The following is a 25,039-nucleotide window of genomic DNA, read 5'->3' on the forward strand; positions in this document are numbered from 1 at the left end:
TCGATCATGACCCGACGTCAATTTCGTGACCGTTTCAATCACTCTGTATTTCCCTCTCCTTTCACCCTCTCTCCCTCTCTCGCTCTCCTCCGGCTGTCTGTCTCTGTCGGCGCCGCTCCGGTCGGTGTCGGCCGTCTGTCAGCCGGTCAGCCCAGTATCTCTGCGACCGTCCCGCCCGGGCCGTGTCAGGCCGTCAGACACCCGCACAATGGGGAGCCTCATCTCGCTCGTCACTGCCGAGAGACACACCCGGATCCGGGCGGCGTCAGCGCGTCACCGGCTGCGTCATCGCCGCGGCAGACAGCCTGCAGCGCCGGCGAGCAGCCCCCAGCCCCTGCACGGGCCGCGAGCCGTCCCCTGCAGCGGCGGTGGTCGCCACTCGGCCCGCCGCGGCACGCCGAGAGTTTTGTTGTGTCGGCCGGCGCGGCGCACGGATGACGTGGCGCGATTGATGAGTGTCTCTCGCTGCCACTGCGCCCCGTCCAGTCACTGCTCTGCAGGGGACCCTTTCACCGGGACGGACCCGGCCGGCAGGGGCGGTCTCAGCAACCGGATCTGGATCGGTGGCTGGCGACGGCGAATCTGGAGCTAAAAACTGCCGAACATGGAACGGAGGATAGGGATCTTGACCGATGTAAAATACTAATTTGGGTTTGAATTTCGTACCATGCTCTTATCCCAAGATTGCGAATTCCGGTACAGCTTTGAAGATCGAACTATCCTGAGAGTCTGCCTGGTAGAAGCCTGCCTTTGACGCCCTTAATCTATCTGTTCCTCACCAGACAACACAAGGTGTCCATGTGGGGCAGGACATCCCATTTGACTCCCCTAGGTGTTTACCACACCTGTGGTATCCCACTTCTCACCCAGGTGTCTTTCCCCCACGGTGGTCTTTCAGCGTAGGGGTGGAGTCTGGTCTGATCTGATCTGTGCTCTGGTCTGTGCTCTGGTCTGATCTGCTCCGCTCTGGTCTGGTATGTTCTGAGTTTACTCTGATCTGGGACGAGGTGTCGGTCTGATCATCGCAGCACAGGTGGTCGCGCGACGGACGGCCGTCGTTTGAGGTGGCGATGTTTGCTCCCTCCCTCCGAGTCGGTATACTCTCCCTCCGTCTCTCCATCCCTCGCTCCCTCGGAGTAGGTATACGCCACTCGACTGAGCTCGCTCGTCTCGAACGTCAACAGAGGCCAGTGCGGCACGCCCTTCTCAGGAGGGCAGGACTCTTTGACAGCCGGGCGGGGCGGGCACCGGTGCCAGGTGTCTGTCGTCCGGTCGTCCATCCGAGGGCTGTCCTCTGTCACCGGCTGACGGACGGCTGACGGACGGGTGACGGACGGGTGACGGACGGAGGGCCGGCGGTGACGGACGGCCCACTCGTGAGCTATTGTCACGGCGCTCTGCCAGGTGGTTGTCACAGGCGTTCGGGTCACCCAGAGTAGCTGATCAGCCTCCTCTGCTGCCGAGATTCCATTCAGATTCTACTAGAGCAATGATGGGGAACTGGTTACTCAATGATGTGTTTACTGTTGTTCACTGCTCAAGCGCGCTTAAGTGTGTGAAGTTAAGCGAAGACAGATGATATCGTATCGTAGCTGACTGCGCAGCTTGCTGATAGTAGTGCTAGTATTGGTTTCACGTGTGAGGAATGAAAGGCATGTGCTCTTGTCGGAACAGCTGGTCGATTTTGACAAATGACTGCGTGGAAGCTCGAACAATTTAAACATCACATGTGGTGTTGATTTCCTCTTCATGTGAAAATCGTTTCGCATGGATCATTGGTTTCATTCCCGCCTATTTCATCCATTTTAAGCGAGAACGTTTGTGCATGAATGGCTCCTAACAGTTAACACTTTTTATCACAGTATCATTAGCATGGGTTCCGCTACTTTTTCCTTTACCATACTAAGTTCGTTTGACCAGTGGCCTGCTCACAATTGGTAAATTTGAGATAGTTAAGAAGCCATGAGTAGCGAGTAAGTGCTGAGTACGTTTGCTGAGCACCGACGATTGCGCCCAACTACTGAACGGCTCTCCTCTACCACCGAGCACGCCCGGCTACGGCCGCCTACGGCTCGGAGCGGCTGTTTTGCCGGCGCGGGAGGCGCGATAAGCCAATCGAGGAAATGAGTTGAAGCGAGCCGGCCTGATTGATGCGGCCTTATCTGAGAGCACATCACGACGCTGACGGTGCGCCGAGCGGCTGCCAGACGAGAGACGAGAGACGGGGGATGAGGACGGACGGATCGTCAACAGGGCAGCTCAGAGCCGATGCATTTGTCACTGATATTACCCGACCTCTGGTGCTTTGATATGTTTGGTTCTCCATTTTGAGATGATCATCTAGCAAACAGTTTGGTCCTTCTCAAAGGCGAAAATGATGGAATTGAGAAAAAATGTTGATGGCCACGAGAGGTTCATCCGCTTATATCCGATATGCACTAAAAAGGCTTTGGTGGCTTGACTGTCCATTTCTCCGGATGTGTGTCATTTATGTTCCCTTCTGCACATATGTTGCTCGTATTATCTGTTCTACTCCTTTTTATTTTTGTGTTCTTTCCGGTCCACTCACGTTTGTGACCTGAATGTCTGGACGTCTGCCGATGTTCTCTGTCCGAACCGACCTGCGACCGCCGAGGACACGTCTCCCGTCTCTTTGTCTCTCGGGCGGCCGTCGCGGCCATTAGGAGGGTAAACAGCTCTGCCGACCAACCGTCACTCACGCTGACGAGTTTTCGTGATGGGTCACCGTCAGCCAGGTGTTTTAAGTACCTGTGATCCCAGAGGAAGAAGTGTAGGCGATGTTTTGACTTCGAACTATGGGTCAGTGGAGAGCCGTGATGGCCTCGGTACAGTTCGTGACGATCCCGTGATGTGTTTTGATTGTCTGCGCTGTCCGTGACGCTGACAGACGTGCCGTGATGTTTTGTGACACCGCTGATGTGCTGTCACGCCTCGGTGACCCGTGACGCTCCGTTGCGGCGTCGTGACGCGTCACGGTGAGGTGAGTGACGGGCCGGGCGGCGCGGACGTCGCTCGGGGATGTTCTCGGCCAGCCGCCCGCCCGTGCCGGCTCACCTCTGATAAATGCCCGCCGAGTGGTCTGCGTGTTACACGTCCGCTTGGCACCGGCAGCGACAAGCCGCTTTTTATCGCGGGCATCTAATTAACATAAGACGACGGGCGTCAACACATGCCGGCTGACGCTCACCGCCCGCCCGCCGCGCACATCGCGAGCGCCGTCTGCAAGTGGTATAGAACAGAGCCTAGAACACACCTCAGCCTCCGATCAGCCGGGAAATATCATTGTCTAGGGTTTATCTAGCCGGATGTCGCTTAAACATTCCGGACCTAGCCTAATGATCTGGCTCTTGCAGCTGTTTCGTTTGTCACCCCGCTTGGCGCACGTTACGTTTGCGAGGACTTCCGTGTGTGGCAAGACATCGTGCGGGGCCACACCTAAACATGTCATGAACAGGTAAACAGGCGTGCGGGTGGCACGATGCGAAGATACGCCGTACCAATTGCCAATTATCGTTTGCCCCCGGTCCACCGAACCTGCCCGGGGGCGGTAAATATTTGGCGACGGCCGAGTCGGTGGTTTATTTGCCTCCTGTTGGCTGTAATGATCGCCGATGAGAAATGACACGACATGGACGCGCGGTGTAAATAACCGCTTTGTCGGCATCTGTGTGGGACCGGTTCACGGGACGTCCCATGGCTCCTCCTGCTCCTGGCATGGCAGGTGTGAGGAGGTGTCGGTCCCCACCCCCACCCGGAGGTCTGGCCACATCCGGTGGGCGGAGCGACGGAGAAGGAGAGGAGAAGACGAAGAAGAACACGTCGGTTAACAGGTGCATCTTGTAGGCTTGATCGATGTTTGTGGTGACCAGCAATCGTCTATTGACTTGCTGGTCAGTCGTCCCTCTCCATGTCTACCTGAGCCAGACTGCTAGTCTGACCGTCCAACTGTCTGACTGTCCACCTGTCTGATTGTCCGACTGTCCGGCTGTCCGGCTTAGCCTGTCTGTCTGTCCGTCGGCCGGGCGGCGCGACTGTCCTGTCTGTCGGACGGCCTAAGCCCGTCTGTCCGCCTGTGACCTGGATGGTGTGACTGAGGAACAATACCAGCATCAATCAGCTGTCGGAGCGACGCCACGGCGCCCCGTGTATCAATATGGCAGCGCGGGCGGCGGCGGGGGCGGCCGGCGGGCCCGCTCGACGGCTGACGTTTCTATAGACGCGGCCGGTTGGATTGGCCGCAGCTGAGTGTCGCCCACCCGCGAGCCCTCGTTCGCAGAGATGGTGTACGGAGCGAGCGACTCCGGAGATCACTCAGTCTTGTATCGTGTCGTCCGTCTGGAGACGTCTCCCTCCAAGAATGGCTAAGATGTTACGTTCACCCATTTTCCTCCGAAATCTTGAGTGTCTCCTGGCTCATGGCTGTTCCCTGGTCATCCTCATCTTGTATTTCGTTTGTCTCTCGATAGTTTATCAGTCGTCTCCTGTCTCCTGGTGGTCTAGTTGCCTCTTAACTCTCTCTCTCTCTCTCTCTCTCTCTCTCTCTCTCTCTCTCTCTCTCTCTCTCTCTCTCTCTCTCTCTCTCTCTCTCTCTCTCTCTCTCTCTCTCCGTTGCTCTGCACCGGACACGGTGCATTCACCACCTTTGTGTGGCCTCACTCGATCATCAGTGCTGCTCTGAAGAGGAGCCTTTGGCACAGCTGACCCGCAGTATGTCTTGGTCGCACCTCTGACCGCCGCTGAATCAATCATAGTGCTGACTGACGGTACTGAATGCCATGGTCTTGGACGACCCTGGAGAGTCTGTTGTCTGACCCTGACACTTGCTCATGACCATCGAGCAATCAGTGTCCACTTCTCTTTTAGAGCCGTGCAACAGTTCCGGGTTATGAATGACGCGGGCTTTTTGGATGTTGGATGGTGTTCACATTTCAAAATGGGGATGACTGATGACTGTAGCGGTGGAATATCTTACCTGTCGGTCTACCAACATTCTTCTGCCGACCTCTCAGCTCACTGTATCATCAGTCCTTTAACCATAACCATGTCATGCATCCAGTAGTGCTCCGTGCTAGTGCGGTATTTCTCCATCCCATTCTTCTACGCCGCTGGTTCATGTTTGCGTTGACATTCAAACGACGAGTTCATCCGCCAACTGCCACCGCACGGCTGTTTGTATCCACTGGAGACAGATCGCCCCCCCCCCACTCCCCCCCCCCGATGACGAATATCCTCTAATGCGCCGACGCTGACGCCGGCGGCGGCCGCTGCGGTCGGCGACATTCCTCATTACAGAAGTTGGTCTTGTCGACGCACACCGATCTCATATTCATGGCGGCGCCCCGGCCGATTGCCGCCCAACGATGGATGAGCCGGACGGTAATTATTTACCTGGCGATCCGGCGGCGGTAGGCTGCTCCCTCAGTGCCTCAACCGCCGGGGAGGCATGTCGTTGGATACTTGACGGTTGGCTGGGGTGAATGAAGAGAGGAGATTCGATGTTGGAGCATTGAGATTTGACTGGAAACTCGGTATCAGAGTAACGACGTTTTAACCCTTCGATCGGTGTGACATTTTGTTGGACATCAATTGACTCACTGTACGTCTGTACGATACATCCGCTGATGTTTCCAGTCTTTGGCCGCCAGCTGTTGTCCCCACTGTATCCATCGTTATACCCTGGTGACGTCTGGGACAGACCTGGTCACCGCTGCACTGGTGGCTGCTAAGAGGTCAGCGCGGGCACCTCGTCTGGCCGCCGCCGCCCGGGGGACACGACCGCCGGCCGTATCGTGCCGTTAGCCGGTCGCGTCGGCCGTTTGCGCCGTCGGCACCGGCGTTAGCGGCGCTATCCCCGTCGTTAGCGGCGCTATCCTCGTCGTTGGCGACGAGACTGGCCGACGAAGCGGCCGCATCGCGGCTAATGCTGATTGAAGCGGTCGCCCGCCGGAGTGGACAGCAGTTGGACGCGATGGACGGCGACTGCGTGACCGGCCGCGCGCGGCGGCTTCCACAGATGTGCTCCCGAGAGAGCCGGCGGGGTCAGAGGTCAGCTGGGGGTCACTGGAGGTGACGCAGTGACCGAGGTCACCGGGTGGAGCGCAGAGGGTGACGGCACGGGTCAAGAAAGTGCAATAGATGAACGGGGATGGATGATCTGTCATCACGACGGTTGCGAGAATGTTCTGCCAGAGAGGGAATTCCCAGTCGAATTGAACGTCTTTGTGATGTAGATATCTGTCCGAGCGGAGTTGCGGCTAATGTTCGATCATCACTCTTCAGTGGAGAGCCCGTCATGCATGGCACCAGCTGCTGTTGATCCCTGAGCTCGCCCCTACCGAAGGTGACAGCTCAGCAGCTCTCTATGAGACCTCCGTCGCCCGCCGAGGCCATCCCGTGCGCGTGCGTCGCTGACGAGCTGATGACGTGCCCACCGATGACGTGCGCTGATGACGGCTGACACGATGCGGTGCTGACGTGTCACCCAGCGATTAAGATGCGCCGCCGGGGGCCGAGGTCGCCGTTTTTGCTCCACGCTCTGGCTTGTGCGGCGCCTCCGCCGCCGCCTCCGGGCCAGTAATTAGCGACTGGAAGTGTGATAGGCGGTCTGATGCCGAGTCCTACGAATGTAGCAGGAGCGTCCGGCGGCGCCGACCCGCCGGCTTAATGTCTCTCAATCAATCACCGGCTAAACATATTAATGGGTTCCGTGATGAACATGACTTCCCCGATGATGGATAATCTGATACACAGGGCAGCCGGAAAATAATTGACCGATTTATATGAATAATTATCCGTGGTGGAAGCCGTTTCTGGGACTTCTTGTGTCATTGTGACGCGTAATTAATAACACCCTGCGGGCGACCTGCGATGGAATCGTCTCGGCCATCCGTGTGTCGTGTTCGAGGTGGGGGCGAGTGCCCGTCACCTCCGTCCGCCACCAGCGAAGACGGGCGCTCGGCGCGCCGCCTGGCGGCCGCCGGGTGAACTAGGGCTGCTGTGGGCGCCGCGCGGACACTGTGCGCCCTCCCACCTGAGCGGGGCGCCCGGTGCCGCCCGGTGCTGCCCGGCCCGTGTCGTTTCGGGGTGGTCCGGCCCTCGGCGGCGCGGCGGCCGCCTCGCGCGCCCGGCCCGGTTGCACGCCGCTGTGAGGCCGCGCTGGCCTCTGACGGCCCACCGACAGGCCGGGTGCGCCGCGTGCCAACCGGCAGACACAGCGGTAATGGAGCAGCTGATGGCTCTTTTATCCGACCAACTGACATAGTTTACACAGGCGCGGTGCTCGCGCCTGGCCGTGAGTTGCAGCGCGACTCTGCTACGTGTTAATTAGGGTACGGTGAAGCCTTTGTTTCGCGATTTGTGGTGAAAGCCGTTTGGCTGATGCCTATTTTCTAGTCTTTATTAACTTTTATATCAACTGCTTGCCAGGTACCATACACCCACCAAAATGATTATCGTTCACGGACAAGCACGCCGATCTCACGGTTGAAAACCTAATGTCAAAATCGAAGAACGGACGATTCAATTCCGGCGTTTACCTACTGTTACCTACCCTATCTCGTGTGCCCGTCCAGTCGGATTCCGTTCCAGTCTGTCCTGTCCCGTCCCTTACCATCTCATCAGTCCTTTCCCTCCCAGTCCCGTCCCATCAGTCCGTCCTGTCCCGTCATGTTGGGGTCCCAACCCCAACGTCAGAAGGCGTCGGCGGCGCGCACGTAAAACGCTCCGAGTGCACTGATCTTTTGATTTACGGGTAAACGGATCAGCGCCGGAGACGTTAACATCGACGAATATATCCATAATTCGTCTTTTATTGCGGTGCCTCGAATGAGTCAGCGTCGCTGAAGCGGGGCGCCGCGGACGGATGACGCCGAGACGTCACGACGATGACGGACGGCTGATGACGGCTGGTGACTGTTGATGACGGCGGCGGCGACCGTATCGACTAGCATCAGTCACGAGTCGCAGCACCAGACACGCCGTAAAGGCGCTCATGAAAACGTTTTCTCTGTATCGTTAAAGTCAGATCATCTCTTGATTCTGTCATTCATGATCGTCTTGCGAAATTGTTGGCGAAACCATTGAACGAGGAGTATGAGTGGAAAATAAACGGACATGTTAGCAAGTGGGGATCACATCGCACCTTTTCCTGCTGTGACCTCTGACCTAACGCGGTGACCCGTAGCCCGTGCCCTGGAGGCGTCACCGACCTCGGTCGGAAGGTACGCCGACGCTGACACCATCTCCACTGAGCGACGGGCCCTGACGGCCACCTCTGGGCCGATTAACCGGCCCGGGGCGCCGCAAATGTCGCCCTCCGGCCGGCCGTCACCTCCGGTTGCTATGACAACCTGGCTGACCGGTCGCCATTGTCTGCTGATATGGGGGCCGATGAGGCGGCGAGCACGGAGCTGGGGACGGTTCCGGGTCTGGCTGGGGACGGACGCTGTTTTCGAGCCCCGTTGATCCGAGATGGAGCAGCTCAGACGAGCCGGCAGAGCCGCTTCGGATCGTGATGGGTGTTGGACATGCATCAACGGAGGCGATCGCCGATCGGAAATCGGGCAATCATTCACGCACCTCCCGCCCCCGCTCCCGCTCCGGTCCCCGCTCCCGCCCCCGCCGGCCCGGCCGCTCCCTGGCTGTCTTCGCCTTTTCAGTTGCACCGTTACCGGCAGGGCGTGGGGAGGGGAGGTGGCGCCCGTTTTGGTGACCCGCCTAGCCCACCGGCCGGCCGACCGCCGCCCCAGTCAGGTCCCCTGCACCAGTTACCCCCGCCCACCGCCCACCGGCCAGCCAGCTCGTGAAATCCGCCCGGTGGGCAGTTGTGCTTTACGATCGGCCCGCCGCGGCCGTATTTACATGCATGGCTCGATTCAGGTGATAGACAGATTGATATAATCGATAAATTGCCGCATGGTGCCCTTTCTGGCCTTGGCAGTGGCATTAAAACGTCGTTCCTGACTGATCCCCCTGCCATTATAGCCGCAACTTATGGGCGCTATTACGGCTGATTTATTTCGAAATTTTACATTAAAAGTGATTAACCGTCGCTGGCTTTGTTAATTGCAATATCTCCTCCCCTTCGTAGATGGACCAGATTAAAAATGGAGCCATACGTCATGCCGGCGGCGGGGCTGTGACGGTGCTGCCACCCAGTGACGGCCGCCGGAGTTAGTGGTGATTTGTGCGCCACGCCCCCGAACGGCCGGCCGACCGGCCGTGATTACCTTCGTTCGCTCAAATAATGAACTCCCATAAACATATCACCTGGTTTCCGCCCCAAACAGGCGCCGGCACCTTGTTTATGATGACCATTTCTGGTGGCTGCACCCGGTCAGGGCCTCAGTGGACTGACAAGGAGGAGCCTGGTGAAGTGACAGGGAGGGTAGTTACATAGATGGCGCTGTTGTCGCCGTGACCTCACTGTGACCTGTCGGGTTATCCCAGCGGGCGACGGCGAGTGGGTCGTGCCTTATCGCCTGCGGGGTTCTCGCCTTTGCCAGACGATCTGGCCTGGCAATTTATCGGCGTTACTGCGCGCTGACTCATGCCCCGCGGTCAGTTGCTCGTCTCTAAATCATCATCATCGTGTTGCAGTTCTCACGTGTCGTTGTTCGTGACATCGGCCGTGAGGCGCGTACACAGCGCCTCCTCAAGCCCTCGCCGCCACCTGCCGTCGTCGCCGTTGCCGCCGCGCGAGCGCCGCGCCGACGAGCGTCGACGGCCCCCGGCCGCCCGCCCGGCGGGTCGATAGAGGCACATCCGTCAAGCATCAATCACACGGACGCACGCTTATTGCCGCTGGCGCTCAGTGCAGCCGCGCCGTTGAGGTAGTCCGATCTAGCGCTGCGCTGAATGCCCACACGAGCAGAAGCGCTCCAAGGCATTGGAGGGTGGGGCGGGGGAGGGGTGACGATGTGGTCGAGTGGAGCTCAGTGAAAGACGGTCGCTGCAGTCGATTTGAAATGTCTAATTGAGGTCTCACGAGTCTCCCAAATCACGTTCCTGGGCGCGCCCCTGCCGCTGCGCCGGCCGCCGCCCGGGGGGACACCAGAGGTCACTTGAAAGACAACGGAGGTATTACCGTCCATCACGGGCGCGTCTCCAATAGATGGGGATGGATGGGCGGCTGGTGACGGGTCATCAGGGCCGCCCGGCGGCGCTCCGCCCGGTCAGAGGTCGTTACTGCCCCTCCCCATGTGGGGATGCCATTACGTCGGTGACGGACGGACGGACGGGCGCGGCGGGCGGACGGATGGACCGTCATCCACGGGGGACCGCCAGCTGACAGTCAGCCACCGCTGCCGCTGCTCTGGTGCTGGTAGTGGTAGTGATGCCGCTGACGTTATCGCCAGAATCTAGAGTGACGCCTTGAGCGATGGCACTGGCGGCTGTCGTGCCGACTGCGACGACCCTGCAGCAGACAGACGGACGGACGGCGCCGAGTGTGCTACGGTGGCGGCGCGGCGGCTGATGCGGCGCGATACGCCGTGTCCATTAGTGGCGCGGCAGTCACGTTCGCGGCGCACGTGCGGACGGCGCAGAGAGACGTGTCCATCGTACGGGGCCGCCCCGCCCTTCTCCCACCTCCCCCGCCCCACTCTCGCAGCCCCCCCCCCCGCCCCCACCTAGCTCTGCAGGCTGTTGCTGGCCAAACCAACCGTATACTTTGGTTTATTTCTTTTACCATGAAATGGGTACTGGGGTTAGTCAGTAGTCAGGCGTGCGTTTCTTCTTCCCTGTTCAAAGCTGCAACAAATCCCTACCTTTTTCATTTTCTCATAAAACGTTATTTCAAGCGATGTTAAAGGGACCCTCCCACCTTAACATTAGATTTGAGTTGAGATAGCCAAAATGGGGTCCCTGACTCACAATTACCGGTTTCGGCACTCACAACATCAAGAAATGCCTTAAATCGGAAATATTGAATTTCAAAATTGCAGCATTTTGATTCAGAGGGGCTAATGCATAGGAATAGGGGAAGGTGGGGTAAGACGGCCCAGCGGGGAAAGGCGGACCACCAGCCCTCCCGGCTGAATCGCTGCTGGTATCTACTGCTTTATGCACTCACTATGTTTGTTTTCCTTCGTAACAATGGCCACCTTGAGCTCATGCTGCTAGGATGCATAGCTTTTGAGCAGGGATGCGGAGCCGGAGCCGGAGTCGGAGCCGGAGCCGCCGGAGCCGGCATATTTTGCCCGGAGCCGGAGCCGGAGCCGGAGCCGTGAAACAATATAGCCCGGAGCCGGAGCCGGAGCCGGAGCCGCCAAAAAAGGGGGCGACTCCGGCTCCTTTTTATTTTTTAAAGAGGAACAAAATAATTGACCTAGTTCGGTTTGACAGTACAAGGCAGTAAAACATATGGTACTTAACTTACGTCATGGGCCATCAAGTGAATGAAAAAAGCCGAATATCCCCAGTATGCAATCAACTTCCTGTCTGCTTCCCCCTCCCCCCCCCCCCCCACACGTCTACTGCATCCCCAGAACATGAGGACCGGTCATCAGGTGACGGCCATTGTTTTCAAGCCAGTGCAGTGGACTGAGACTCCCAGCACCGTCTCTTCCCCCCCCCACCCCCCACCCCCACCCCCACCCCAATGCAGCCGAGACGGGTGTCAGCTTACGATGGCTCAGTGAACTCCGATTCGCGGCGACTGCTTTTCCAATGCCATCGCTTCCTAGTCCTTTGTTCTGCCAGTTCTCTCCAGTCTCCGAGGTGCGTTCGCGCGGGGACGCGGTGAGCCGGTTATGGCAAAGAGTAACGCGTATAACCAATCCAATTTTTCTTCCACCCGTTTGATTGCATAGGGGATGTACTGAGTCGGAGCCGGAGCCGCCGGAGCCGGAGCCGCCGGAGCCGGACCATTTTACTCGGAGCCGGAGCCGGAGCCGGAGCCGCCATAACATTTCTCCCGGAGCCGGAGCCGGAGCCGGAGCCGATTTTTTTCTCCGGAGCCGGAGCCGGAGCCGGAGCCGTCTGAAATTTCCACGGCTCCGCATCCCTGCTTTTGAGTTATTGAGAAAAATGTTGTTTTTCGTCAAACCGATCTAATATTAGAGGTCTACGGGTGTTTCAATTACGGCGCCTTTCTTGCATGATTAGTTTCTATTTTGCACTTAACTGTGAAGAACAAAGTTATAAACTAGTTATAGTCACACTTTAGGAAAGGCAAGGTTTTGCAATGTTGGGCTATTTGACATATGATATGCGTCATGATAATGACAGAATTTAGATTTGGGGCAAGACGGACCACTGCGGTCCATCTTACCCTGTGGTGGTCCATTGTACCCTGCATATGGAAAGTTCTTTTCCAAAACATTGACACAAGTTTAAGTAAGCTAATTTTTCAGGAAGGAGTCTTTGTTGCATGTGAGCCATGCATGCAAGTGCTCAGTTAGCATGCATTCATGCCAAACGACAATCAACACACATGTTCCCAGCTTTTAGCTGCACTTCCATCACACATGAGTAAAGAATAAAGGCTCATTTTGTTATTTTACCATTCTAGTTACTTTTTTTTTTACAAGAGTACAGAGCAGAAGTGTAATGCCTGAAACAGACTCTTTCCGCAGTCAGGAAATCGGATGCGAGAGCCTATTCAAATACATGGAAGCACGCTCGCATCAATCGCACGCACCTCCCGGATGCGATTGAAGCGGGAAGAAATATAATGTATTTGAATAGGCTCTCGCATGCGATTTCCTGAACGCGGAAAGAGTCTGTTTCAGCCTTAACACACATGAACGGATAGCAGGCACTGCTGGGTGGTCCGTCTTACCCCACGTTTTTTCTTGTCTGAGTTTTTGACATGTCCCTCTTTAAGAGCATCCACCACCTAGATGTCTTTAATTTGAAATTTGGTCTTTAGGGGAAGGAGGGTGAATTGCGCCACCTTTAGGAAAAACGCTAATTGTAAGAAAACTGCTGGAGATATAAGCATGCACTGGTAACCATTTCGAAGAGGAACTCATTGGCTACGATTTAAGAGCCTCCCGATCAATTAAGAATGTTTCGTTTGCTTCTGACAGCTGCTTTTTCAGAAACATGTAAAAGGGCGCATTTGCCAACAACTGCTGTAAATTGCGCCATGGGGATGGCGCAATTAGAACCCAATTGCGCCCTATACTTTAACATGGCTAAGCAAATGAGACAGAATGCATACACTCCGGCAGTGCAATGTCATTGCGGCTTACTTTAACATTCATGATGTTATTCACGCTGGTTAAATAATAAATGTAGGTGTAAATCGCGATGTATTTTTGCCCAGGTAGATAACTTTACATGTGTCCGTACGCTTGTAAAAGTGCAACGAAAACGTTTACTGTAACCGACTAGTTAGATATATGTGAACGTATGCGCCTATACGGTTACATTTTCAATCGCTTCTCTCAAAATTAATAATTTTCATCGTTTCGATAGCTTTATGACATAAGTTTTTGCTTTTTGTCATAGCTGTCACCTCTCACGCCTGAGTCCATGTTGAAAATGTCGTATTTTGTCAATTACACCACAAGTTCGTAGCCTAAATGGCAGCTGCATTAAAAGTTTGACGAAAGAAATAATTTGCGGACTGACGACAGCGGGTTGCTCCCCTGCCTGACATTAAACTCCTTCTTTATTGCAATCAGTTAATGATGCATTCATACTGTCGTGATACAATAGCTACACCATTATTCTATTTGCGCCCCCCTGGCGCAATTGCCATGGGCGCAATTAAAATTGAGGTACTTTTTAATAAAAGCGAAGAAGTTATCATAAAGATGTTGAAGGAAGTTTACTGTTTCAGTGAAATATAATGAAAAAAGGGTTTTTCTTTCTAAATGTCACTCTGAAAATCACACAAATATCACAAATTTTTATAGCCAACGGTTCAAACGACTGCAAAAAAGCTAAGGAAACGCCGTAACATCTTTGATGGCGTAATGAGCCTTGCTGATTGGCTTCATCGGAGGGCTTGGGCCATAAAAGGAACTATCCAGTGGGGAAAATAATGTTTTCGAACACAAAATTCAAAACATGCCATTGAAACCGTGGGAATGTTGGTGGGCGCAATTGGTTAGGAGGGCGCAATACACCCACTTTCCCCTACACATATCAACAGAGGAAGGATTGAGCATTCCGAAGACTATAAATAATATGAATTACGAGAGCAGTGTAGCAAGATATGCGGCCTCAAACCTTAGCTGGTCCGTCTTACCCCACCTTCCCCTACCCCTCTGAATGTGTGACGTCAGCGCAGATATCTAACGATTTTTAAATGTTTGACTAAAACGTTTTGTAGCACGCGGTGGTATATGCTATTTGCGCGCAACATCTGCCGCAAACGCCGCACTTCCAAAATGAAGTCGCTAGGAACAGCGGAGATCCAAAAAAGTAAACAAAAGTAAAAGTCTAATATCTTGAAAACCGGTGAATATTTTTCGGTGAAATGTGGTAGATATTCGTTTTCGCTCTTTCTGAACCGAGCGACATCACTTTCATGCCAATTCATAAACTTTTTTGAAGGTGGGAGGGTCCCTTTAATGGCATACTGAGCCACGATTGATTTCAGCGCAAAAAAAAAAGACTTTGGCGGCACAATTAAGACGGTTTTAAGATACGATTGATACGAGTATTTAATATGTCGTATCTGACCGCTAGTCAGCAGTCCATCCATGCGGTGTCCCTGTCCACCGTCCCAGCTCTACCCGTTTGCAGTGTCCCCTCCATTGGCCCACCTCTGCCCCGTAGCTCTGCGGCCTGTCTCGTCCTCCGTCCCCTCTGCGGCGGTGTCGCCATCGTCGCGTCTGGCCGTGTCACGCCATCGTCAATCACATCAGAGCGGGTCTGGTGCTGACTGCTCATCTCTCTCTAGTGGCCATCCACAACGACGGCGACAGCTTCCGGCCGACGAGACCCCCTCCCCTTCCCCCTCCACACCACGCACAGCCGGTCACACAATTAGAACTGCGCTGGACTTGTTAGCATGCGTTACTGGAGCGGGCGGGTCGGGTCGAGCGGACAAAAGCGCTCGTCTCCCCGCGGTCGGCGGCGGCCGGCCTTTTTTGTGCCGCCTCCGGGGGAGGGGTCCGCCGCGACGCTGACAGATTTATCGCATATTATTTCTTTTATTTACCGCCCTCCTTAGTTAATTTATTGGATATTTTTGTATTGCGCGTCGGCCGCGCATGGTCGGCCGGCTGGATTTATGGCCGAGAGGAGTGCGGCGCTGATGATTAGCGGAGCGGGGACGGACGGAGCTGATTCGTGCGCTCGCTGCCGCCGCTCCCGACTGGTGTGCTCTGTCGCACCGCTGTCGCTATCACCACCGCGCACGACACCGACAGACAAAGAACTGATCGGCGCCCCGGCCCTCCCTCATCGCTCCCCCGCGGAGACCGTCGTGCTGACCAGAGGCGGGGCGGGGCTGCAGGCTGGACGGGAGAGTTGTTGTCTCCAAGAGGTCTGGTGTGGTGGCTGCAGTCTTTTACAATGACTGAAGGTAACCACTACCACCTCTGGTCTCCGCTGTCTGTAAATGATTGCGAGAATGACTGCGACGATGAAGCGAGTGGAATCTTTTGCGTCTCGCGTAGCCGGCGTCTTTTTGTCCGCGCTGCTGCCATCGTAAGTATCGCTCGGGATGAGGGGAGGGAGAGTAATGGCGCACCAGATCCAGACACCGACCGGGAGACAATTCAAATCCGGCTGTTTTGACACCCACGGGAGAGTGGCGCGCTGAGCTGTGGCTCGTATCACAAAGACTCGCGTCTCCAGGCTCCCCCTACACATATCACCGCTAAAAAATTAGCGCCTCTGCATATTCAAACGCGTCGCCTCTGGAGCTCTCGTAGCGCGCTGTCGGCCGGAGCGGGGTCTGGCCCGTCCCTTCGGCCGTATTTCACCCTTCATGGGTTCGGCGCGCGGGCGGGCGGCGTCTAATGAGATTATCCGGCCGCTATGAGACGCGCCCGTCAACACGCTGCCGTCCAGCGTCGACTCCGACGCACGTCTGCGTCGACTCCGACGCACGTCTGAATATTCATACCTCCGTGCCGCGTCGCTGCCGACGGCTGCGGCGTCGCGCATTACCGCTCATAATGTGTCTAATGGAATTAGGAGGTGCCGACGGCGGCCGGCGCAGGATTGTGGGCGTCCGCTGTCACCGAGATGGCTCAGCGGAGACGCCTCCGTGCCGAGAAATTAGCCAGATATTCCGCTTATGTTGCCGCAGGCAGTTGGCGAATCATATCTGCAGTGTGCAACGTTGAAATGACCGCGGTAATGGACCAGATTGCCGGTGTGTGGTGCAATTATCTACTGGTGTTCATATCTGCCACTGCTGAGGTTTTCAGTTGCATTCTACCTCAACGCTTTATTCACAGACTGTTTCAGTTACACTCTAGCTCTATCCTCCGAAGGTTTCAGTTGCGCTCTCGCTCAGCCCCGATCAGACACGCCTACTGCGGGGACCGGACGTGTCCCCCTGTCCCCAGATGCGGTCCGGCCCGGTCCGATGGCGTCCCCGTGGTCCGGCCGTCTCTGACGCTGACAGTCGATCAATTGAAGCCTCCTCCGTCGCTGCCGACGGCCCGGCCGACTGTCCGGCAGCGTTAGGCGGCGATGAACGACCGGACTAGCGCTGTCTCGTTCGATGTCCCCTCTCCAGCTCTTTACTTCTACTAAACGTCCAACGACAAATTGAAACGCGGCCAGCGCGCCGCCGCGCCAAATTGCCGACGAAAAAGTAAATAACCGCCGTGTGGTAATGGTGCGGCGTTTTTCGGCGCGGCGGCGATTTCGACGCGATGGCGTTGTTTTGGCGGCGAATCGGGTGCGCTGCTGGGTCGTCAGAGGTGATGGGACGTTGTTTGGCGGCTCGGATGTGACCTGACTGACTGGACAGGCGGTGAGATGAAGTTGGCGCTGAGCCGCCGCCGCCCCCGCCGCCACTGCCACCGCCACTGGCGCGCGCCACCATAAATAATTGCGAACGCGGCGCGGCGGGCACGACCGCGGCGCGCGGCGCCAGCGGCGCACTGCAGACAATGCCGGCGTGCGGTAATCACACCTCGCCGCAGTAAATCACGCCGCTAAACGTGACTAATCACGCTGATTTGTGGCGCTTTGTCTGCGCGCCGTTCGATGACGCGGATGCGGCGAGGGCGGCGCGACGGATTCCGGGCGGGGCGGGGCGGGACTATGACCCCGGGATAACCAGGCGCGTCAACTTTCATCTCCATGACGAGGTAGGTAGAGGATGCCTCAACGAGCTAAGTTAGGTACAAGGGGAGGAGTGGAGGTTGCGGGGCAAATGGTAATGCGCAATCCCATGCTCCGACCTTCATCGTTTTATTCGAGATCACGCAAATGGTAACGTCTATTGCCTTTGCCTTTCTTTAGGGATGTTATAGAGCATTTGCTAAGGAACTCAATGTATTGTATTTGAAACTACCCTGCAACAGCAAGTATTTTAAGAAAAGTTCTATGAAAACCCTGTAGGTACCCGTCCACTCTAGCCACGGTTGCGACGAAACTGAAGTACCAGCTATATGAGCGCTAATGAGTTGTCGACACGCCCACATAAATAATGATCGACAATTGGTGAGGCCCTATTAGCGCGTTCGCTCGGGCGTCGGGGGCTGTACACATTTGTGAGTGACCTTCCTTCGTTTGACGAATGTCACCAATTTCTTCCATTGAAACATCGAGCGCCAGTGTCCGCTCGAAACGGTGTGTGTGTGTGGGAGGGGGTTGATCGACCCCAGACATCTGAGAAGATCTGTCGGATCACCGCCGATTCGCTCAGTTAACGCGCAGCACCAGTCGAGTTTGATTAGCCTCCCCGGCCGGACGGACGTATACTATCAGATATGTCCGTTGGTTGTCCGTCGCTAGTCGACCTGACACACCTGAAAGCAGATATTACGACAGATATGTGCGCCGGTTGCCTAGGAAGGATGATGGTCGGTTTAGTGGGCGACTTTGCCGTCCGATGCATCTCTCTGGGTTTTGTGTGATTCCCGAAGTTGACAGCTTGTGGTCAGTCTCCGGGGTGAGACTGACTGCTGCAATGTCCCGACCTCTTTCCCATTAATCTGTCGGGATGGCCGTGCTGCCATTAATCCAGAGTGACAGCGAGGGATTCCCTCGCTCCCCCAGTTCGGCGCGATGTTACTGGGGCCCGCTGAGCGGCTCCGCTGTGTGTCACCGTGTCCTTGTAGTATGTCCTGTGACCATGCCCATTGCTCGTGTTCCTAATGTGTTGCTAGGCCGGACGGTTCTCTGACGAAGGTCTGTCTCTGTGTTTCAGGGGAAGAGGAGCAGGCGCTCCTAGCTGCAGCTGCCGCCGGCGCTGGCGCTCCGGATGACGCCGCTGCCGCCGCCGCTGTCTCCGATGACGCCGCCGGAGCCGGAGATGACGCCCCGATGCCCAGTGACGAGGAGAGCGAGTGCTCCGACAAGATGCTGCTCGGCGCCGCCACCTCCGCCTCATGGTAGGTCACCAGCACGGTGCACACGGTCCGACCGCCCGGCGTCAGCACGGTGCACCCCGGCACCACGGGCGGGGAGGGGAGATGTCACGACAGCCGCGCGGATATTTCTCGTCAGCACGAAGCGTGTAAATAGATTTAGCTGTCACCGGTGAAAAGATAACGGCGACTCATATTTCATTATTCTCATTTGGTGCCGCGCTCGGTATCGCATGGGACGCGTTTTTTGTGGCATTTGGGGCCATGGCCGTATCCAGCTATCTTGACATTCGGACCACGTTGATGTATGGGACGAAATAGGCCGTATAGTCTGAGAGCGCCGTCAAAGCTCGTAATCACTTCTGGGAAGGCATAAGTGGCATGTGTCAGCGGGCATTGTTGTGGGACGGTGACGCCCGTCGTCGGACGCGGATATATTGCCGCTGCTGACCCCTGACGCCCAGCTCCCCGAGCTGGGGGCTGGACGGCTCTGTCAGCGCTGACGGGCTCTGATGACCGCTGGGTGATGAACGGTGACGTGAGACGGACGCGCCTGACGTGATGTGATGTGAGACTGACGTGGGGTGTGACGTGGTGATGTGAGACGATGGGTTTGTTGGAGACAGACGGTGACGTGGTGCCACGATCATCTGACGGTGTGACGGTCGGCCTCTGTCAGTCCTGTGACGGTTTCCCGTTTCCGCAGGGACGGCGCCGGCTCTCGGCCGAGCTCGGCTCAGTCTGCCGAGCTGGCGATGCGCTCTGCCGCCCTGGGCAGCCCTCCGGAGCCGGCCCGCTCGCCACCAGACGTCCTCGACTTCAGTGTGCGCCGTCCGGCCAGCACCAGCTCTGAGGAGGCCCCGGCGGCGGCGACGGGCGCCCGGCCGGCCGGCGACTCGCCGCTCGATCTCAGTGTGCCGCGCCGCCGGCCCGGAGGGCACAACATCGACGAGCTGATGGCGCCCAAACAGCCGCGCCTGGACACCAAGCCGCCGACGTTCCTGTCGCCCTGGGACCGCAAGTTCCCGTTCCCGTTCGCCGGTGCGGCCCTGCCGAAGTTGGATGCGTGGAACGGTAAGCCGGACCCGGAACCACCGAGCTCGCAGAAGCTGCCTCCCTACACCAAGTCTCCAACACCCAGCGAGGCGTCGCGCGCCCTCGAGCGGATGCAGGAACTCACCAAGCTCTCCGGTGAGCCAAGCGACCTGTTCCGACAGCTGGGCCAGCGACCGAACGTCTGGCAGAATCAGTGGATGAGCCGCGGCGTGGAGCAGGCCCGCGACGTGCTCAAGTGCGTCTGGTGCAAGATCTCGTTCAACACACTGGCGGAGCTGACGGCGCACATGCGGGAGGCGCGGCACACCACCATGCCGACGCCGCCCACCATCCCACCGTCTCCGTCAACGTCTTCGGCGACCTCCGAGGCGGTCAGCTCGCTCAAGGAGACGATGCCGCTACCGAGGAAGCTGGTGCGAGGCCAGGATGTCTGGCTCGGCAAGGGCGCAGAGCAGACGCGACAGATCCTCAAGTGCATGTGGTGCGGCCAGAGCTTCAAGTCGCTGGACGAGATGACGCAGCATATGCAGAAGACCCAGCACTACACCAACATCATCTCGCAGGAGCAGATCATCTCGTGGAAGTCGCCAGATACCAAGGCGCCGTCCCAGAGTCACGTCAACGCTGTCCTCACCTGTAAGGTTTGCGACCAGGCGTTCGCCAGTCTGAAAGAACTCAGCAACCACATGGTCAAGTACTCGCACTACAAGGAACATATCATGCGCTCCATCAGCGAATCGGGTGGCCGTCGAAGGCAGACTCGCGAAAAGCGCAAGAAGTCTCTGCCTGTGCGGAAACTGCTGGAGCTGGAGCGAGCGCAGGGAGAACTGAAGGCTGAACGTGCTGTCAAGGAAGGCGCCGGTAAGATCACCTGCGAGAAGTGTTCGGCTCGCATCGACACTCCGCTGTTTGTCGAGCATATCCGGACGTGCCCGGGAAAGACCACCGCTTCTAAGAGTCCCAGTGAGACGTCCAACTCGGCCAGTGACCGTAAGACGCCCGGCGATGATGAGGAGGACGTTCCTTCGGCAGCGACCGGAGCCGGCAGCGGCGCGTCTGCCGAAGCGGGCTCCGCCGACGCTTCCTCCTCCCCGTCTGCCATCAACGCGCTGGAGCGGCTTATCGAGAAGAGTCTGAACCCCCGGCAGCGCGCCAGCGCTCCCTCGGCCGCCTTCCAGGGCGCCAGCATCCTCAAACGGCTCGGTATCGACGAGAGTGTCGACTACTCTCGGCCTCTGCTGGAGGCGGGTGGACCGGCGCCGCGCGCTCGCTCCGGCAGCGAGTCAAGTGCCGCGTCCGAGGCACGCTTCGACACCGAGAGTGACGCCGAGCGGCCCGAGCCGGAGCGCGAGCGGCAGTTGTCGCTACCGCTGCCGCTGCCGCCGCTGCGGATCGAGGCGACCGAGAATGGCAGCAAGGAGCCGCCCCCGGCGGCGGCGGCGGCGCGGCCGCTCTCACACTCCTCAGCCGCCTCTCCGGTGGGAGACGTCGCCAAGAAGAGCGACGGCTCAGCTAGTCCGGCGGCAGGCAGCGAGCGCGCGCTAACACCGCGCTCGGCGGCCGGCAGCGACCGCTCCACCCCTGCCGAGGAGCCGCCGGCCGAACCGCGCCGGCCCGGCCCGGCCAACCCGCTGGCGGCGCTGCAGAAGCTCTGTGACAAGACGGATACGCCGCCGCCCCGCTCGGGCGCCGGCACCGGCGGCGCGCCGGTGCAGGGCGCGCCCGGCGCCATCCTCGCCTTCTCCTGGGCATGCAACGACGCCGTGATGACCGACTCGATCATGAAGTGTGCTTTCTGTGATACTCCTTTCATATCAAAAGGCGCGTACCGCCACCATCTGTCCAAGATGCACTTTGTCAAGGACGGCATGGTCCCCGAGCCGGCCACCTCGAAGGCGAGCGCGAGCAACAAAGCGGCTGCGCCTCGCTCACCACCCTCATCGAGCAACTCCAGTGTCGATGAGACGTCGCACTCGAAGTTTCTCAAGTACACTGAACTTGCGAAGCAGCTCTCATCCAAGTACGTCGTAGAGTAGCGTGGTGTTGTGGTGTAGCTCTCTGACGCGCGCGACTCCGCTACGTGAAGGTCGCGCGCAGTGTCTTAGATCGGCCCTCTTGTGTTGGCCGACTCGTTTTGCGCGCTGCGTCGCGCGCGCGCGCGCGCTGGCGGTAATGTGGCGCGCGATCGCTCCTCTCCCGGCCGTACGATGTTCAGTTGTTTTTCGTTTGTATTTATGTACGCATTAGCGGGAGTCGTGATCGGCGGCGGCGGCGGCGGCAGCGGTGCGTGACTGCGGGTTCCGAGACCCTGTTCGTGCCCGCCTGAATGACAGCACATCCTCTGGCTCGCCGCGGCGCCGGCAATTATCCAAACTGCGGCCGTCAGCCGCACGGCGCGGCGCGCCGCTCGTGACGCGCCAGTTTTGTCGCCGCGTCACGAGCGCGCCGCGACTGGCGCGCGGCAGCTGCACACCGAGCCAGTTTTTCGACTCTAATTTATGCCGATGCGCTGCGATGTGACCGTCGCGAGTCATACACCTTTGGCCGGCGGGTGGTCAATCCCGCGACATAGCGGTGTCGGCAGAAGTGACAGGCGCGCGGCTAAAGGTGTACCGCTGCCCGATACCAAAGGATACGTCATTAAAAACTGTCAGCCAGCGCACCGAGTGACGTTTGAAAGCTATTTGTACTAATCGTATGACATGCATGCTGTCACCGTCACTCCATTGACATCTCAAAGGCGGCTCAAAGCTGTCAAGATTAATGAAAGGCGAGGATCGATAGGGCCCGCTTCGGTCGCGGCCGTTCCTTTGTTGCAGCCCTTGCATTGTCATCGTGCAACATTGTCCAAATAATACTTACTCACGACTCGCGGTGCGCGCTGGGCACGGCGCCACGGTCGCCGGCCATGAATTCAGCGCCGCCTTTCCGGCGTGTGACAGCCGCGCCGGGGCGACACGCCCGTCACTACCGCCGAGGTCAGCCCGTGACCTCGGCGTGGCTGACCGGTCGTCTCGTGACGGGTCAGTCGGTACACCGCAGACACCCTCAACCGACGTGCCCTAGCGCCGACCGCACGTAAAAAGCGCAGCCGTCGCTTCTGATCAGCAATTATTGGCGTGTTCCTTCACCCTTCTGGGCGCGATTTTTGCTCGGCCTTTTTCGGCTCAGTAATGACCGGCAATTAGGTGCCGTCGCTGTCACGACAGGCCACTGGCTGTCACTCAGCCGCCACACTGATGGACAGTCTACCTGTTTAACAAAACCTATACATGACTGACAAAATTTCTCTATTGATTCTTTTTGGGCCGCACGGCGTTTTTGCTCGCGTCGTAATTACAGGGCTGCTTCTTGTCGGGTCGACTCACGTTGACGGTACCGGCGTGGCTCGACAGGCACGAAGCCGGCTCGGACCGACGCGTCCGTCACAACGCCTCTAACTATAGTAATTTGGACCATCAAAGCCGTTGCCAGATTTGCATGGCGTATCATCATGTCACGCGGACGCGGGCGGCGCCGGCGCCGGAAGGGTTGGCCGCGCGCCGGCCGTTCGACGCGAGCTGTCCGCCGAACCGCGCCGCGGCGCACCGCTTTTTGCTGCGATTCGGCGGCGAAAAATGGGCACGTTTCTATGGTTACCGCTGCCGTTCGCGGCGCGATCGTGCGCATTTTTCGCCGGCCACCGCCTCTCAGGGAGACGCGATCCGTCTGACGCGCTGACCGCGCTAAAAATCGCCCATTGTGGCTAACAGGTAATTGGTAATGTCGGACGGTTGCACAGCTGACTGCGCCGCCGCCGCCATCGCCGCCGCCGCGGCGCCCGCTGATGCGTTTGTGCCTATTTATTTCGCTACCTGATTTCGTATTGCGCTGGAGAGATTTGTGATTGAATACTCACCTACATATCTGCGAGGGAGCGGCGCTCCGGCCGCCCTCCCCGGCGAGTCTGCCTCTGTTCTGTCCGCGCTGGCTGGCGGCCCCACTGCCGGCGCGCCGCCGCTGTTTCGTTATTAGTTCAAGTGCCAACATTGTATGGACAAAGTACAACCCTATTCTAGCCTCCAAGGCGATTTTTACTCTTCGGATATCGTTGTTGGTGCATGTGGTCGAAGCGGGCGTGCGCCCGCCTTTCCTGTGTCTAGTGTTGTTATTGTGAACCCATTGGCTGTTCTATAGTGAGGATAGACACCACTGTCGGCGCGTGCTGGAAGGGATCCCGCTGCCGGGGCCGCCGCGGGCCCGAGACCTCCCTGGCCGACGGGGCTCTCTCCCGGGGTGGTCCCACCAACTCCGAAGCTCTCCCTGACCTACCGTCTCCTCCCTCTCTCTCCTCTCTACCCGACCTCTACCCTCCCCTCCCCACCTGAGGCCCGGCCCGGCCTGCGGGCCCGCACGGCCACACACACACACATACATACGCGCACATTCACGCATTCATACCTGCAGTGAGGCTTGGTAGGCGCTACGCCAGATGGTGTTGCGTGGTGTTCAGGTATTTATTTGTGGACCCCGTGGTCCGTCTCTTCCACTCAGAGTATTGTACATACGATACAAATAAAACTACTCGCTGGATGCTGTCTTTTCTGAGAACGAATGAATGGAGGGCGGGAAAATGAACGAACGCGGTGCACAGATGGACGATGGATAGAACGGGTGACTGAGAAAGTGAGAGGGCCGATGGAATAAGACGAATATGTCAGAACTAAAGAAAGCCGAAAGGGATCACCACCAAAGAGGCGTCTCCATTTCGTATTCGTAATGAACGATTCAGATTAAAGGGACTATCCCACCTTTAACATGGGGTTTGAGTTGAGATAGCCAAGTTTGCGGCGAGGTTCAGAAACCACTATCTATCTAGGTTGCAACCCCCGCGGCCTCTTGGTGTTGAAGAAATTCGTTCCCTTCATTTGAAAATGGGCCTTGTACAAGGCCCTATCTTCAACATGGAGCGACCGTTAGTGTGACGTCACCTCGTTTAGTCATTCTGATTTAAATGGGTTTGTTCGTTGAAAAAACGCTTAAAACTTGGTCTGAACTTTGTTGTGGTGCCTACAGAGTAAAAAGAATCAGCTTTATGACAGTAATGTGGCCTGGGGAAGGAGGTAATTTTGGGCTGTGACGTCACATATTTGAAAGTTTGTGTTTGGAATATGGGAAGCCTAAGATGTTTAATGAAAAATAGATGCCAGAACCGTGTTCCTGGTCATCCAATCTATAAAGTCGGGCACAATTTAACTGGTTTTAACAACATTTTAGAAGGTGGGATAGTCCCTTTAATGTAACATGACAATTTATAACTTATCCCGCCACCTAGAAAATCACAAAACGAGCGGCAGATTTAAGTTTCATGAAAAACGGTTTTAAAACGAGTCAAAAACTTGTGCCGGTGCAATAGCTGTAATAATATAGAAACACACATTTCGATGCACGATTAAATAACGAAACTGATACCCAAGAAGAATACGTACAATTCGGATTAATTTCCGCATATGGATGATATCTCCGTT

At 57.1% G+C, this 25,039-nt stretch overlaps 1 protein-coding gene across 1 annotated transcript in view; it reads left to right on the plus strand.

Annotated features, from left to right (window-relative positions):
* Positions 1-24,104, plus strand: part of LOC122369753 (protein tiptop-like) — a 103,288-nt gene extending 79,184 nt beyond the window's left edge. The window contains exons 2-3 of the mRNA XM_043344721.1: positions 18,317-18,500; positions 19,183-24,104. Coding sequence (XP_043200656.1) covers positions 18,317-18,500; positions 19,183-21,568 — 2,570 coding nt within the window. The 3' untranslated portion in view covers positions 21,569-24,104. The remainder of the gene's footprint in view (positions 1-18,316; positions 18,501-19,182) is intronic.
* Positions 24,105-25,039: the final 935 nt, after the last annotated feature.

Source organism: Amphibalanus amphitrite, unplaced genomic scaffold (genome assembly GCF_019059575.1).
Source record: "Amphibalanus amphitrite isolate SeventyFive unplaced genomic scaffold, NRLGWU_Aamphi_draft 001068F_arrow, whole genome shotgun sequence".
NCBI lineage: Eukaryota > Metazoa > Arthropoda > Thecostraca > Balanomorpha > Balanidae > Amphibalanus > Amphibalanus amphitrite.